Source organism: Micrasema longulum, unplaced genomic scaffold (assembly GCF_059751315.1).
Source record: "Micrasema longulum isolate JH-2025_06_02 unplaced genomic scaffold, ASM5975131v1 h1tg002820l, whole genome shotgun sequence".
Lineage (NCBI taxonomy): Eukaryota > Metazoa > Arthropoda > Insecta > Trichoptera > Brachycentridae > Micrasema > Micrasema longulum.
In genome coordinates this window covers 43,427-59,933 of record NW_028279944.1, presented here as the reverse complement: position 1 = coordinate 59,933, position 16,507 = coordinate 43,427, and the positions used below count along the sequence as shown (strand labels likewise).

Here is a 16,507-nt window from a genome sequence, read left to right as displayed (position 1 = left end):
ATCATGGCCCCAACTCTGCTGTCGTCTTCCACGTTAGGCGGCCTGGGGCTCCCTATCGACGAGGTTCTTATTGCTGAGGCCATCTCAGCAATAGCGGTGGCCATCTGCGCCATGGGATCTGCGGAGCGGTTAACCCACGTCTCTGTGAGTCCAGCAGCGCTCTCCTCAGATCCTTCCAATGGCGGGAGTGTAGATGGTCCCTGTTCTCCGTCCAACGGCTGTGGGCGGCTCTCTCTTCTACTCTGGCGCTTCAGTTGGGTGCGAAGCTCCTTGTTCTGTGCCTTCAGGAATCTGATGGTGTTGGCTGATGCTTGAGAAGCGTTGTCAGAAGCATCGTCGTCGGATGATTCTCTTTCAGATATGGCGGGGTCCACCCGTTCGGCGGCGTTCTTCCCCGATCGCAATACAGGAGTCATCTTGGGCGGCTGTGATATTCAGTAGAAGATCCGGCTCGAAGGACCACTTTGTACGAGACGCGTTTCCGCCTCGTATAAAGAATTGTGAGACTGTAAAAATCTCGGCAAGGCGCTGGTATTCTACTGCGAGCTGCGATAGGTATCAGTAGCCCGTAGGTATGAATATTTATTCCAAATACTGTCGGCTGACAGTGGCGGCTAGCAGGTTGTAAATCCGCTTCTGGATTCGGCTGAGTCCAGGAAAGATGCAGTGAAGATCTGAAGACGAAGTGGCGAAGTAATCGGGCAGAGTAGAGTTAAAAGAGAGTGTTTACTGTTTTCGATCGATGTCTTTATTTCTCACATGTGCACATATTTATACAAGATTACAAAATCTGACCCTACGGTTAACTTAGGTATGGGAATGGTACCGGCCCCCCACTCCTGTCAAGTATTCTCCCGAGCGGCCAACGTAAATAGGCGCCCCCTAGCCAACGTATAAGCCCCGACCCCCGCCTCCGTCCCTCCATTGCACAATCGAGCGCCGACTAGAGCGGACGTGAAAGGGCCGCTAGCTTGACACGCTCCGCTCAATTTGTCCTTTATACGGCAGCGGCCGGTTAGGCACGGAATTAGCCTCGCAGACTCATACATACTAGGTTATATATTAAATTCAAGTAAAATAATAATTGAAACATTTATACTAACATACAATAATAAAATAAAGGACTATGACGTCGGCTACACTGAGTGCACATAATAGTTTTAAAAATCATGCCGTCAATTGTGCGGATAGAAAATATATTCTGGAACATTTCAGAAACAAACCAATGCAGTGCCCTGTGCTCCATGACGTAAATGTGAATAAGAAAGTGATAATGGTGAAGATTCTTTTGGTTAACACGTTTGCAGCGGCCATCAAAATCGTGTCTCTCATTTAAGCCGTCAGTCTAAAAGACATTATTGGTAGTAAAAAGATAGTCACAGCTTACATGAAACTGAAGTAATTATAATATGATAGGAGATATTGTGTCCCTATAAACAACAATCATCAACAAAAGTGTCCCAGAATGTTAGTCAAATAAGATTGACTAACTATGGTGGTACAGAAGATCAGTAATAAGACTTAGTACGGTTGACTGATGTTTATTATAGATAGTTAACATTACTGTGGCTAGAGAGCGACTGTTTACTAGGAGAGACAAATCTAGAATGACTTGGTATGCAGACGACTGTAGATATATTGTTGTTACCAAAAATATACCTACATTCCTTACAGTTACAAAAAGTGTCCATGAATGCTGTTAAGTAAATAACAGCATTTATCGATACTATTCCTGGCCGATTACCTTTCTTTTCCATCCTTCCCTTGACCCATCCTTATGGTACCTACCTAACATCAAGATAGAAGAAATTCAAAATTAGAAGATTCGGATTTAGAACAAAAACAAAACAACATTTTTGACTTCACATAAAATCGGATAAAAAGTGGTTGGATTCGTCACGCGTCGTTGAAAACATTGTTATATTTTATAATTCATTTTGTCATCCAGTGCCCGAAATTGAAGGACATTCACATCATATTAAAGGTAGGTATCCATTCCTTGTTCCTATCCTTTCTTCAAATATTTCCCTATCACAAAACTGAATGAAATTCGTTTTTAATTTACAGTCCGCCTTTTCGTTAACAAATACGTTACATGATTATATTGTGCGCAAAATATTGTCAACATTCAAAAGTTACCTCTGTTGGCTGGAGTGATCAAATAAGTAATTTAGGTTTGTTTACCAATGTTTTTTGTTTACTACCTAGGTATTTTATACAACTGTTTTTGTTAAGTTAAACAGAATGATTGGCCTGATAAAATAACAAATGAATGTCAATGTTTGACTTTTGGAGTGAGTAACCTAATATTTGATATTTGTTTAACCTGCATAACAACTGTGTTCAATCAATTGAGAATTGAATCGGTTGCAGGAAAAACAAACGATAGTAAAACATTATTTTGATTGCTAACTAGCACGCTTTTTACTTTCTTTTTCTCTTATTCTTAAAGTGTGTTTGAATTTTATAGAGTGTAATGGAGAATGTGGGATATTCAGAGCGGTTTTACGAATGGAAGAGGAAGTATGGAAACGGCAAAATAAGAAGTCAGAATGTAAAACATCTTGATATTAAAGACCTCAAAAGTATACTTTAAATAATTGTATATAACCACTTACCGATGTTTCTGTCTACCGGTTTTGAGATGTATCCGTCTCTTCATCAGAACACTAATATCAACATGATATTCCCACTATACACCTTCACTATAGTAACAGTTGCACAAAAATATAATGACTGGACTATAAAATATAATGTCTGAAATTTTAGAGCCATCTTCCGATTCTTTTCACTTCTGCTGAGGGTTCTCAGAACAGTGAACATAATTTTCCTAAATAGCGCTGTCAGTGTGTTCCTACAGCAAAAGCGAGCATTCATGAAGCGAGTGGTGTTATCACTCCTGGTTTAAAGATGACACTCTAGCCATGTTCGCCTAGATCTTGCTATTGTAATTTAAAATACTTTCTAAGATTGTTTAGGTTATGTTTAATCAATGTACCTTTATATTTTTAATGCCAATCATTGACACATAAACATGCCCTAAGCCCTCAAAAATGATGACACCTAACTCATGCCCAAACGCTTGGTCGTTCTTATTATCCAGTCAGGCGTGACATTTAGAATCGAAACCAAAACGCCCGCTTGTGTTATGAAAGTGTGTATAAACCTTTCGGATAAACATTGTTAAAAGGATTGTGTAACTTTTTATTGGTAAATATTTGTTTATGAGTGATTAACTAAGCTTAAAACAATTCATATTCAAATATGAGTATTATTTTTTGTAAAAGTCAAATTACGCCTAGCAGCGCAATTGCGAAACTCTTCTTATTTACAGGGCTGCACTGATAGAAATACGTTTTTAAAATATAATGAACGTGAAGTATTTTTTTTTTGCATTCCCCGAAATCTAGTGATAATAAATAAATAAGTTAGAATTTTATAATTCCTTATGGAATTCAAGAAAATAATCTGATTGGGATCCACCAAAAACGAATGTTCATTGTTAACGTTTAAATACAAACTTTTTTATGTACAAAAAATGAGTATCCTCCAGTTTTTGGTAGCATATGCATGATCGTTGAATGCAGCTCTGGTATAAATAAACAAACTTAGTAACTTAGGCAGAGGAAAACTTGTCAAAATTCAGCACTCCCCAAACACTAGATTTGGAGATCGTGCTTTTGCCGCTGTCGGGCCTTTCTGCCTGGAACCAATTGCCTTCAAACTTACGAATCATCAATATTCCCAGTCAGTTCATATCCCAACTAAAATCTCACTTCTTTAGATTATCATACCCTCAATTTTAAATCTGAAAATATGATACGCTTCACTTTTGCTTAGAATGTAAATTTAAGTATACAAATTTAAAGCGCCCTTGAGGTGATTTTTCACAAAAATGGCGCTATATAAATCAGTCAAATATTATTATTATAAATATGTGTTCGTTTACGTGTCACTACTTGTAAAAATATTTTACTCTGTAGGACATGTAAGTAATTATATGTCAATGATGTCAATCCATAAGGGCTTTCATAAGCCTGTCGATTGGGTTAAGAAATAAAAATTAAAAACAATAGAATATTTGACCACAAAGTTAAAGCTTTAAATATTAATCAAAAGTAATCAGTTAAAAGGTGAAATTCGCTATTTAAATTAACCAATATTATTTGTATGCATAATTCATAACAATAACAAATTATTGTCTTGATAAATATCTCTAGATTAGTTTTCGTTTGTTGTTTTTGTGTCATTCATGACTTGCGTTTGTTACAGGTACCATGACCTTCATTATCGGGTTCACAGGATGTGTAGGCGCTTTACGAGAGAATACCTTCCTACTAGCTTGTGTAATTTTATACTTCATTTACATTATAAACAATTCTGAATTTTATTGCTCGTTATTTTGATCATACCTAATGTTTTTTACTATATATTTTCAGTATGCAGTATTCCTAGCTTTACTTCTCCTATCAGAAATGACGGCAGGAATTTTGGGATTCGTTTTCAAAGACTGGGTAAGTTTCAACATATTTACTATAAAATATGATACATTCAAATCAACTATGTTTGAAGGTCTTGACAGTGGTTTATGCATAATCATTAAATCAAATGCAATTTTCCACTCCTACTTTCTTTCAATCATCCTTCACCACTCCTTATCAATTTCCTTCTTTTCCTTCCCACTATCTCCTTGTTTTGTCCATATTTCTTTTATTTTAATATATATTATTCTTTATATAGTTTAAACCTTTGTCACTTTATTGTAGTATAATTTAGTTAAAACATATTATTGGATGTCAGGCCCTACTATGTATACATTTTTCATAGTTTTTAAAAATATTTATTTAACCTGTACATCTGTTTGTATTCTATTTAGAATTCTATTTAGAATATTTATTTGAATAAAATTAAAATAAAAAGAATATGTATAAATAATACTATGCTTTACTTATAATAAATGGAGATTTTTGGCTCTGAACTGAACTGAAATAAGCTTATTTGATGCCAATAATGAAGACGTTTCATTTTTTTTAAATTTCGTAGTTACCAACTTGTGCCAGAAACCTAACGATATCTTATAGAGCAGAAAATTTTATTTCGAATGACGTACAAGCTTTATCATCTTGTTTTTCTTTTGGTGCTCATTTTTTTTTTGTAAAAAACGGACACATCTTACGTTAACACCCAACACATCTTCTTATTATCAGCCCGTTTCTCTCCACTGCTGGATAAAGACCTCTCTCAAATTTTAAAATGTTTTTCTGTCCTGGGCACTCTGTTTTCATCCGCGTCGTCGAACCTAGAGACATGGATGGAAAGCCAATACATACCTACGTTAATTGAAAACGAGAGATAGTGTTCACATTTTATTAACTCACTCACAAAGAAAAAATGTAATCCCTTCATGCTGTCGCTGATTTCCTTTTTCAAAATTTATTCTTATTTAAGTCAAATATATATCTTTCATTGGCTTCAATGTTTTTATGTAAACTGCAAATTCTGTGTATCCGTGAATTTTATGCCAGCACAGTAAAATAATTTGGTGTCACAGGGTACATGAAAAATAATTGAACTAAGTCTGTCTAAAGATGTCAGCAATGCGAATAAAATCACCAAGTCAGCAATCTGTCGTCTACTATCCAAAAAGTCTATCTCATAATGTCTTCCTGTTTCATTGTAATTGAATACTAATTTTTTATAGATTTCTAAGTCGAAATGTATTAATTACAAAGTAAGAATGCCATTGTAATCACAATAAGGAAGTTCTGTGGGTTTTTAAAGATTTTTTATTTGTTAATGGACCATTAAACTAATCCAAAAATTCTTTTTTTCAATTTTTTACGTCGTATCACCAGCGCTATGACTTTTTAAAGTTTTGTATTTCTGAAATAACTCAGTGTGTGATGTCGAGGTTCTCTTCCGCTTATTCTCTGTCAGTTCTGCCGATTGGTCCGTTTATATCATTGCTTGGTTCATATGAACCATTGACGTCGTTTAAAGTAGTTCATTTTCATTAAAATATTTTTTATCAATTTTTTGTTCATTTTCAAGAAACTTTGCCCTACAATTTAATGCTCTAATTTTTACCGCGCGCAAAAAAAAACATTTTTTGTATCCAATTTCTCATAGGGCTGAAGGCCCTTAAATCTCACATATTTCCTCAAAATGCCTGGTAAATGATGGTAAACTACCAAAGTGTATTTAATTGGTCTGATTGCATGACTCGAGTCTAAAATTTGTTTGAAATACAATTAAAATTTTAATTTAAATAATAAAAAATAAAAAAATCTTATAATTAATATATAAAATATGTAAATTTTAATTCAATGTCATATAAAAAAAAAACACTTGATCTGATATAAACGGACAAAAGGCAAATAACTGTTTTTCTCTTCAGTATCTTTTTTGACTTAGGAGAGTTTGAAAAATGACTCTTCAATTATTCCTGTGTGATGGCATTTTAGTAATTTATTTTGGACTTTTTTTATACTAAAATTGTTTCTGTATGGCTTCCAGTAAAGAAGATATTCTAAAATAAATGTCACAATTGGTTCTGTTAGGTAAATAAATGTTAATTTTCTTGAATAATTTCAGATAAAGCAACAAGCTACAAATGGCTTCCAAGCATTTATTACACATTATCGAGAAGATCCTGACCAACAAAATCTCATTGACTGGATTCAGGAGGATTGGGTAAGGGTTCCTTATTTAGCAGTACTCAACTTTGATATTTTTCTTATGTTTGTTGCGATTTAAAGTCACCCCACTGAACTGAATTATACTAATTGAGAACACACATAAAAGTTGTGTAGGTATATTTTCAAATTTGGTAGGTATATTTCAAAATTTTGAAGTTTTCATAATTATGTAGTTTTAGTGCTTCAAAAAAGACATTTATTTAATTTAATGATTTTGTTTTCTTACAAAGTATTTTGATTTATTTATATTAACTGAACAGGTGTCCGTCTGGTGGTGTAGTGATCATTGCGTTTGCTTACCATGCAAAAGGTCTTGGGTTCGATTCCCAGCATGGTTGACATGTAATATTAATTGAAAACAGTGATTTTACACTAGAATATTTTATAATTCCCGAAACTTAAGACTGATCATCTTACCTCCATGTAACAAAAAATATTGAGATATACTATGATTGGTGTACCGATGCAGTGCCCTATGTACCATTAGGTGCGGAAAGGGAAGAATGACGATGAATAGACCAAATTAAAATCAATTTAAGTGTAGTTGCTAACTACCGCACTAGGTAAAATATAAAAATAAACATTTATTTGTGTGTTTATTTTCAGTTACAATGTTGCGGCATTGAAGGCCCACGGGATTGGGACCGGAATGCATATTTTAACTGCTCTTCCCAATCCGTGGGGTCCCGGGAGGCCTGTGGTGTCCCATTTAGCTGCTGCAGAAGAAGGGAAGCTGTTAGAAACAAGCAGTGTGGTTACGACGTTAGGCGACCCACATTTGTAAGTTATCAAAACTACGAATAAAAGAGAAATGCATACATACCTTTTCTCTTCTTGACCATTTTATTCAATATTAGACATAGCTTCCTATAGATTTTCGACATCTCGTGTGTTGAGATGTTGTAAATCACACAAAATATTAATGTTTCACTTTTCAATAATACTATTGGTAAATCGGTTCAATTTGCTAGACTTTTTTTATGAACTTAACATGCAACGTGAATAAATGGCATAATGTGCATTCATCATAATTTCACAAGAATGCAGATTTATTTATATGTCTATGTTCTTCAGTACGACAACAGGACATCTTGAAATTGCCGTTTTAAGATTATGGCTGTTTAATGTTTTGTATTTACTTATATTGGATACTTATAAAGTTTTAGTCCCTTATGTTTGTAAGTAAAACATGGAACTGGCAGAGAAATGATGAAAGCAGAGTGGACGCAGTTGAAATGCAATCTCTTAGACAAATGTGTGGGAAATGATGAAATCAGGCGAGAGTGCAAATCTAAGGCAGGTATTGATAAGATTAAGAAAAGGGTCACTGAGATGGTTTGGTTGTGTAGAAATAATGGATGATGAAAGAATGGTTAAACAGATATACATGGGGAGGATGAACAAGAAAGTCGTGGCATGATGAAAGCAGAATATATGTAATATAATTCACAATAATGTTAATTCAGTGTTTTGTGTTGAAAATGTGCCATTGTGTGTTCCCCGTAGGCATCTGAGATCACCTGATACCTTTTGCCTTCCAATTTTTACAAACAATATTGCACATTTGAACCCTTTTGCAAGAATGTTAAGACTATAACAAAATATTTAAAAAGTTAAGATTGACATTTATCATGATGAAATCAAATGTCTAATCTTTATTTTTGTGTATTAGTTTTCTTTTTTCTTCTTATTTTCTCTTTTCTTTCTTTAAAAACAATTTGTCTTAATCAATCTTTATTATTACTCAAATTTTTTCAATTAAGCTACACACTTATTTTTTAAATTTTACGAAAGATGGTGGAGTTCTATAATTGAGGATATATATGAAGAATGATACCAATGCTTACTTACACATTGTATGTATTTTATGTATCCTTATTGAACTTCCGAATAAAATAAAGGGCATGTATGACAAGATGTATTAATGTGGAAGAGGCTAGGAATGTATGTTAAGATAGACACGTGTGTGGTTCATCCTCTCGCCTAACCCTACGGTGAAATGGCATCCTGGTAATACAGGAATTGAAGAATTATGAAAAATATCAACACCCTCTTTGTAATCAATATGTTTTTTTCTTAAAGAAATCCCAAATGTGATACAGCCATTATCTCAGAACTGCCTTTTTAAGATGCCTTCTGTCACATTGACGTAATGATATATTTCACTGTATTTTTAGGATCAGCGCCGGATCTAATGGGCGCTAATGCCCTGTCACTTACTGAAAAGTTTGTAAATTAACTCCAGCATATTATTTTCTTCTTCTTTGTAAGCAAATGTCTAGTCCTTCGTCCCAACTGAACCTACGGCAGGTCCAACTCTGTTTAGGATCATCAATCATAAAGTCTTCATTTGATTTATTAACGATTACTGTTTGATTTGAATGATTTGATAGCCTGCTGACAGAAATATATACGAGCGAGGCTGCTTGAGAGCGGGCTCCGAGTGGCTGGAGACTAATCTACTCAATGTGGCTGTCGTAGCCATGTCTCTCGTACTTCTAAAGGTGACCGACGCTTGACAGTAAAGCCGTAGCATGGAATCAATCTACTTCCTATCATATGTGTTGTTTAGTTTAATTGTTGCTTCTAAATGTGTTATATTATATAGCATTGCCGATCCACACGCCTCGCTGTTGCATTTCATTGTGCTTAGAATGTGGCAAATACTATTATCAGATAGATATTTTTCTCTCTAGTAGTTCTTTTGCGTTGTGGGACAGTAGCAAAAAAATAATTAATTAATAATCTTATCATTATCAATAAGCAGCTAGCAGTTTGTGTATCATCTTTTGTTTACTTGAAAGCAAAAAAATGTGTTTAGGGGGAGGGGAATAAGTAATTCAATGGATTATAATTTCTGTCACAAAGTAAAGTCACTCTTGTCACTTTTTCAAGCATAGAGAATCATTAATGCATTATTTTTTGCAAAATGTTATTTTTATGATCAAAAACCTTCATATTTTTAATGAATTCATTTTTATATACTTACCTAGTCTCCCATGTAGAAATTTTCAAAGTACTATGCATATTATGCTAAATTGCACCCCCCCCCCCCCTGTCAAGGGTGCCCAAGTCAATAAAAGTGTGTTTTGATAATTGACATAAAATATTTATTAAGTGCCAAGTTTATTTTATTTTATTTTTAATAAGTAGTTATTGAGTGTATCTTGTTCTTCAGCCTTCATCTCTCCACTGCTGGATATAGGCCTCTTCCATACCCTTCTGTCATTTTTGCAGCCATTTCTTCCCTCTGTCATTTGTAGCCATTTCTTCCCTCCCACAGCGGCCATATCTTCGGCCCATCCCTTTTGAGGTCTTCCAATGCCTCTCTCATTCTCCCGAGGTCTCCGCTTCAGAACTCTAGGAGTCCATCCTGTGGCATCCTGCCTTGCGACATGCCCTGCCCATTGCCACTTTAATTTCACTGCACGATCCATGGTATCCTCCACTCTGGTTCTGCGCCTGATTTCATACTTTATTATTCTATCTCTTAGGTTTATACGGAGCATAATTATTATTACATTGGATAATTTATAAAGCGCCATTTTCGGCAAATTCGCCTAAAGGGCGCTCCACAGTAGATACATACCCCAGCATGTTTTGCAGCTACAGAGCACAAAGACGGTTGAGATTCTAGTTCCTCGTCTCCAATTATGATATATTACAATTATAACATACAGGAGCTAGATTACAGCTTGTCTTGCAGCTACGGAGCGCATGGACAGTAAGGTGTCTAGCCCCTATTTACATTTTTTTTTTGACAATGAAGTTTACAGTTTTAATGATAATTTTTAAAAAAAGCTTTGATTCATTTAGACTTGAGGCATTGAAGAGACTTGAAGATTAAAAAAAAAAAAAACAATTATGTACTTATGTAGCAATATACAGAAGCAAACCTCAACTGACCTCTTATTCATAGCAGAAAGTTTTCTTCGGAATGACGTCTAATCTTTGCCATTTTATTTTACTTTAAGTGCTCATTTTCAAATTTGGAAAAAAAACAGACAACTTATGTTAACACCTAGTATATATGTAGTTACAGCTGTTGTTTATTTTCTTTTATTTTTGTTTATGTTTTGTTATTATTTTTTCCCGCTTTAGACATTAGACGTGGCCAAAATAATTTATGAAAAGGGATGTATCGAGGCGGCTGAAGAATGGTTTGACCGTAATTTATTGATTGTGGCATCGGGAGCCGTATGTACTGCATTTGCTCAGGTATACCTTTACTTCACTTTTTACTAATTATGTACTAACTAGTAATAACTGCGGAGTCTTATTCAGTTTTCTTAATCTGTCAATTTTTTACCACTTAGACACTTAGTTAGTTTCTGACAGACCAACTAGTAGGCTGCGTTTTGGTGTGATCGGAAAATTTTCTAGATTATTCCGTAGCAAAAATGATGAACCGCCAAATATGAATAGGACTATGAAAGGACAACGTTTGTTTTGTAATAAAGACTGAATTTCTGTCAGAAATGTAGGCCACACCAAACAGTGCATTCAAGAAATGTTTCGTCAATTGGAAAAAATACTGGAGGTAAAAGTGTATTATATCCTATGGTGATAACTTTAATGGGGACAATATTAATATTGAGGAATAAATAATAAGGATGTTGTATTTTTTTTATTGAACTGTGTAAATCTAAAATTTTAAAAATATGGAATCATTGTAGTATTACATTTTCAGTAATGAAATGTTACATTTTAATAGTTGAACCTGAAGAATTTTTTAGCAGATTAACAATAACAAGAATGCATCATGGCATATTTTTAAGCTACTGTTTTAAAAAAATAATTTTATCATGTTTTTAAAAATTATTTTTACACTTTGATTAATTAGTGCATGAAGCATGTTGATTTTTTCAAATATTTAAGAGTTTTTAGATATTTTACTATACATTGCCTGTTATTTTATATGTAATTAAAAGTACGTACAATGTATCAATTTTTAAAACCTTGCACAAAATATTACATTGAATTATGCAATGCATTTAAAAATGATATCATTATCATCATCGTCATTCTCCTTTCTGCATCCACCGGTGCATAGGGCACTGTATTTGTAAACCAAATGCGGCGTAATTCCATCTCTATTAGGTGTACAACTTTGCTTCTGTCATTTTTCTTCTGAAATTTGACACCTTATTGTAAAAAACTGGTTATTCATTTATAATTCAGAGTATTGTCCATCGTTGGCCACCACTTTCTCCCATCTTTTGGACAGCGTGCAAATCCCATGCTGAAAAAATTGGTAATCATTTGAAGCGATTCATGACGTTTTCAATGTTTTACTTCATCGTAATATATAGTACATCTATATGTACTGTCGATAAAGTAAAAAGGGTAAGTGGCCGATGTGCCACTTAAACCGAAACTGACTTATATATCACTTTTTTCAGAATAATTTTAAGATATGTTGTCTCCCGTGGATATCGGGCACAAATTTTGGCATTTACATCAAAAACCTTCTGATGACATTCATAAAATTAACAGATTTATGTCACACGAAATTGGACTTATTTATACTAATTGTCTTAAGAGTTTTATATTAAAATCTGTTTTTGGGTGTTATCCTACATAGTTTTGCACAACACTTATCAACCTTATATTGTTTTAAATAAAAAAAGTTGTGCCAATTTTTAAAAAAATAACTCCTGCAGAATTCACTTTATTTCTTCTCAACTAATAATACTTCTTCATTTGTTAGTGTCATAATACTTTAGAATTAAATTTAAACAATCATGTTTGACAAACAGTTGAACCTGGATATAAGAGAAGCCATATTTTCATCATCAATGTCTTTTGGACTGACCGCTATGGCTACAGCCAGTACATTATGACCAGCATATCCGCAAAGGAGTTAAACAGCAGTCGTATATATAATCAAATTGTATTTAAGTCTATTTGTATTCTTTTTCTAAAATTATTCAAAGGCATGTTAAAAATGTCTATGAAAGATATTCACTGTCTTACCTGATAAATATTTTAGTATGCCCAGTTGGTGTTCTTAAATTAACAAGTGAAAGTGATTCTCAACCATTTACTATTTAATACCGTGTACTTGTCTGCTTAATCCTAATAATCTTGTGAATTACAGGTGTTGGGTATATGTTTCGCGCAAAATTTGCGCGCCGACATTTTTGCACAGAAGGCCAAATGGCACTGACAGTTGCCTGCTCCCGCGGCTGTGTGAAGTCTGCACTCGGCTTCCCGCACCCCGCACTTCCTGAGAGTCTTCTGCTGCCGCGACTTTGGGGCAGGAACTCTTCAGGGACAACACGCGACACGAGACGACTCCTATGATGGACTCTACTCTCAAACATTCTACGCCTTTCCCGACGAAAGCAATTCTATATTTGCATGAATAGAACACATGGAAAAATCTTACTGTGCATATGGACACTTGTTGTTTTTTTCCACCCAGAAAGAAAAAATTTTTTTTTCAAACTTAAAAAAGTACTGTTTTCATAGTGAAAAAGCCTGAATTATTACTGTGTTTTGGAAAGAGATTCGCATTAAATTTGTTGAAAGACAAATAATACATAATAGGTAAAAATAACCTTATAATTTGTACTGCTTTTAAATAGGAATTTGTGAATACAAAAGTGTCGAATTGAATGAGAATTCTTTCAAAAGTATAAATTTCACATCTCATAAAAAGTGACGTATTTCAAAAGTTTATAAGGAATAGAGATTTGCAGTTTATTGGGAACAATTAATTGAAATACAAAAGTGAAAACAGCATGAAAACCTTTCGATCAAAAATGAAAAAATCCACAGTTGAACTTCTCTTTAAATATTAAATTCATATGGAGTTTAAAAATTATTTGCTTATGGACTTATTTTCAAATATATTTTTTTGTCTATAGAATAATGGATCTCTAATCCAAACTACAGAAATAATGGTTTAATAACAATGTAGATGTGAAATTATTTAAAACCTTCTAATTATCAATAATATTGAACGCTCATTATAAGAAGATAAATTTATGCCGTGAAAGACATTAACCGGTGTTTAGTGCGTGATGTCGTGGGAGCATCCTTTAGAGATAAGTCAAATATTGTATATTTCGAATTAATATTTTTTACAAATAATAAGCAAAAATATTATTCCATTAAGGCATCTGGTCACTGCCAAATAATGTCTCCAATTTCTACTAATTGTGATTAATTTTAAGCGATGAAAATGGATCAAAGAAGATTATTTTTAATCTCTGATGTAAGTCTGTTAATTCCTCAGATCTGTAATGTAGTTCCATCATTACGCAATAAGAATAGATTCCATTATATATTATAGTGTTAATCTTAACTGTACTATTGTTAATACTCGTTCCATATGTAGCAATGTTAGCCGACATAAATTTACATCTAACTTTTAACTTATCTATCTATACAGGCAGCTTTCATTGGAGAAATATCATATATTTTTGGTATAGGAGCAGTCTATTTAAATTCATTGTAATTACCCTTATCCGCACCTGATAAGGCACCCCAATCAGTCCACCAAATGCTGAGGTGATTACGCTCGAGGTGCCAGTCCAGGAACAGTGAAATAATGCAATGTAGTAAACAAAGATTCCTTGCCAGAAATTGAACCCGGGACCTCTAGCATGGCTGACGACACACGAGCACACCACCCACTACACGATGGAGCAAATTTTACTAAGATTGAGGATCTATAAACATTCCATAATTGTGAATAGAATTATAGAATTGCAAAATCCCGCTCTGGAGGATTTTCTACTAATTAACAAATTACAGAAAACAATGACTTACAATATATTTATGTATGCACGGTGGATGTATGCCGTATGCACGTGGGTAGGCTGAAAAGTAAAGAACGCATGCTTGTAGAACGTGAACAAAACAAACAACCAGATCAGACAAAAAGTATATTAAAGAACAATTCTTAAGCTTCAAAATCATGTATTTATTTTTCAACATAGTCACTGTTAAGCCTACCACATGTCCCCCAACAACTTGTGTAACAAGTTTTTTCATTCCGTCACTAAAACATACTTCCCACTTTTCTCGAATCCAGGACTTGATAGCTGCCTTCACCTCATCATCCAAGGTGCAATAAGTGTCCTTGAGACACGTTCCTCGGATATTCCAATATGGTTTGCAATATGCTTTTGAGTGATTCGCCGGTCACACAATCAATTCGTCAACAAGTTTGCGATGTTTATCGTCTGTGGCAGTGATCGGACGTCCGCTGCATGTTTCATCAATAATTAAGGCTTTTCTAGGCTCGCAACTGCAAAATTTTACTGTCCATCGATTTACAGTAGACCTATCAACAGCATCGTCACTACAAGTAGGCTTTAAACGATGATGAATCTCAGTAGGAATAACTTTTTCAGCAGTTAACAATTTGATAACGGCACGCTGTTTAACTTGTGTTGACATAGCACTAGAACAAGTCTCCATACTTCCGCTTCTCAAAATGCACTGGATGAACGCCTTCAAACCTGCACATGCGTATAGAGGGGGAATGTTACTTCCACATGTCACCTGGTGCGCTTCTGAAGGTCATTTTGTTGGCATTCTACAAGCATGTGCTCATTAGTTTTCAGCCTACCCTCGTACTTCGCACAATGAGTGAGTCGGAGTAAGCTTTGCAACTCATCTGAATATATCTGATCCTCAGAGGCAGACGGGTGCAAATCCAGAATTTGATGAAATGACATTTCGATTTTCGTATCCAGTTTATGATCATGTCCATTGATTTTGAAGAAATGTAAGTCTTATTATGAAAGAACCAATGCTAATTTAATAGATACTGAAATTGCAGATAAATGCTACAAACGATTTTAAATCACTTGGAGAAAGTAGATTCTTTAGGCTCTTGTTGAACATTTGACATTTGGATTTGCATCCGTCTGCCATTTGACATTTGGATTTGCATCCGTCTGCCTCTGAGGTACAGATATGTTGTCTTATTTTGTAGATTTTTGGAAACATTAATAAATGATACCCTTATCTCTTTGTCTTTTCAAAATGTGTCCAGACTGGGTTCTGTAACTCAATATAATACATTCATAAATAAAGATTTAAGACAAGACTATGTACAATCTCCAAGCTTCAAATATTACCTATGTTAATTTTCATAATAAAATATTCCTTTTAATCTACTATTTACAGATATGTATGTGTATACTTATTATGTAGTCAATATTTTAGAAATTTTTATACATGTCATTTCTACTTTTTTTATTAAATGGAGTAATATGCAATTTGTAATAGATATATACAAATTCTGACACCTTTTTTATTTTATTTAGACATTTGTTGTTTTATTTACTAAATGTTTTCTATCTAAATAATATGATGAACTATTTTATTTTACTCAATACAAATTAACAGTAATTATTTATTGGTGAGAGGACTAATGTACTGCATAAATACGTACTGACTTGTTTAAATTATTTAATTACTTTAAATATCACCGCTGCTTACAAAATATAATCAGTATTGTAACACATTAAATATATCAAATAAAACCATAAGGAATTTGATAGAAACATATCTGTTTGTTATCAATTGATCAGAAGATATTATAAATGTTGTAGTTTTGAAAAAATACCGCATTAGATTTTAGAATATTGAATAGTTAGGCTGCAGTTAGATAAAAAGTAAGAAAATCATGTGATTTTGCCATTTTAAAACGCCGTTCTTTCAAAATTTCACGAGGCGTAATCTGGTTGCGGAAAAATAATTATATTTAAGTTTATTTTTAGGTATATTTTTATCAGAATACCCAAGGAAATAATTGTTTTTACTTTATGTTTTAATTGTGTAATTTT

At 33.8% G+C, this 16,507-nt stretch overlaps 1 protein-coding gene across 3 annotated transcripts; it reads left to right on the top strand.

Annotated features, from left to right (window-relative positions):
* The first annotated feature begins 4,252 nt into the window (after window positions 1-4,252).
* On the top strand, window positions 4,253-14,591 carry Tsp26A (Tetraspanin 26A). Of its 3 annotated transcripts, XM_088241278.1 has the most exons (7): window positions 4,253-4,346; window positions 4,440-4,514; window positions 6,595-6,693; window positions 7,305-7,478; window positions 9,092-9,202; window positions 10,800-10,916; window positions 12,799-13,433. In XM_088241278.1, the coding sequence occupies exons 1-7, from the start codon at window positions 4,278-4,280 to the stop codon at window positions 12,865-12,867; spliced, it is 714 nt and encodes a 237-aa protein (XP_088097404.1). In that variant the 5' UTR covers window positions 4,253-4,277; the 3' UTR covers window positions 12,868-13,433. The 3 variants fall into 3 exon arrangements, with proteins under 3 accessions (XP_088097404.1, XP_088097403.1, XP_088097402.1); XM_088241277.1 differs by lacking the exon at window positions 10,800-10,916; XM_088241276.1 differs by lacking the exon at window positions 9,092-9,202 and having other exon boundaries at window positions 4,255-4,346; window positions 12,799-14,591.
* Window positions 14,592-16,507: the final 1,916 nt, after the last annotated feature.

Coding starts and splice junctions, on each gene's coding strand:
- Tsp26A (XM_088241278.1), top strand. CDS start 4,278: ATGACCTTCATTATCGGGTTCACAGGATGTGTAGGCGCTTTACGAGAG. Junction 4,347..4,439: donor ATACCTTCCTACTAGCTTGT/GTAATTTTATAC, acceptor ATATATTTTCAG/TATGCAGTATTCCTAGCTTT. Junction 4,515..6,594: donor GATTCGTTTTCAAAGACTGG/GTAAGTTTCAAC, acceptor GAATAATTTCAG/ATAAAGCAACAAGCTACAAA.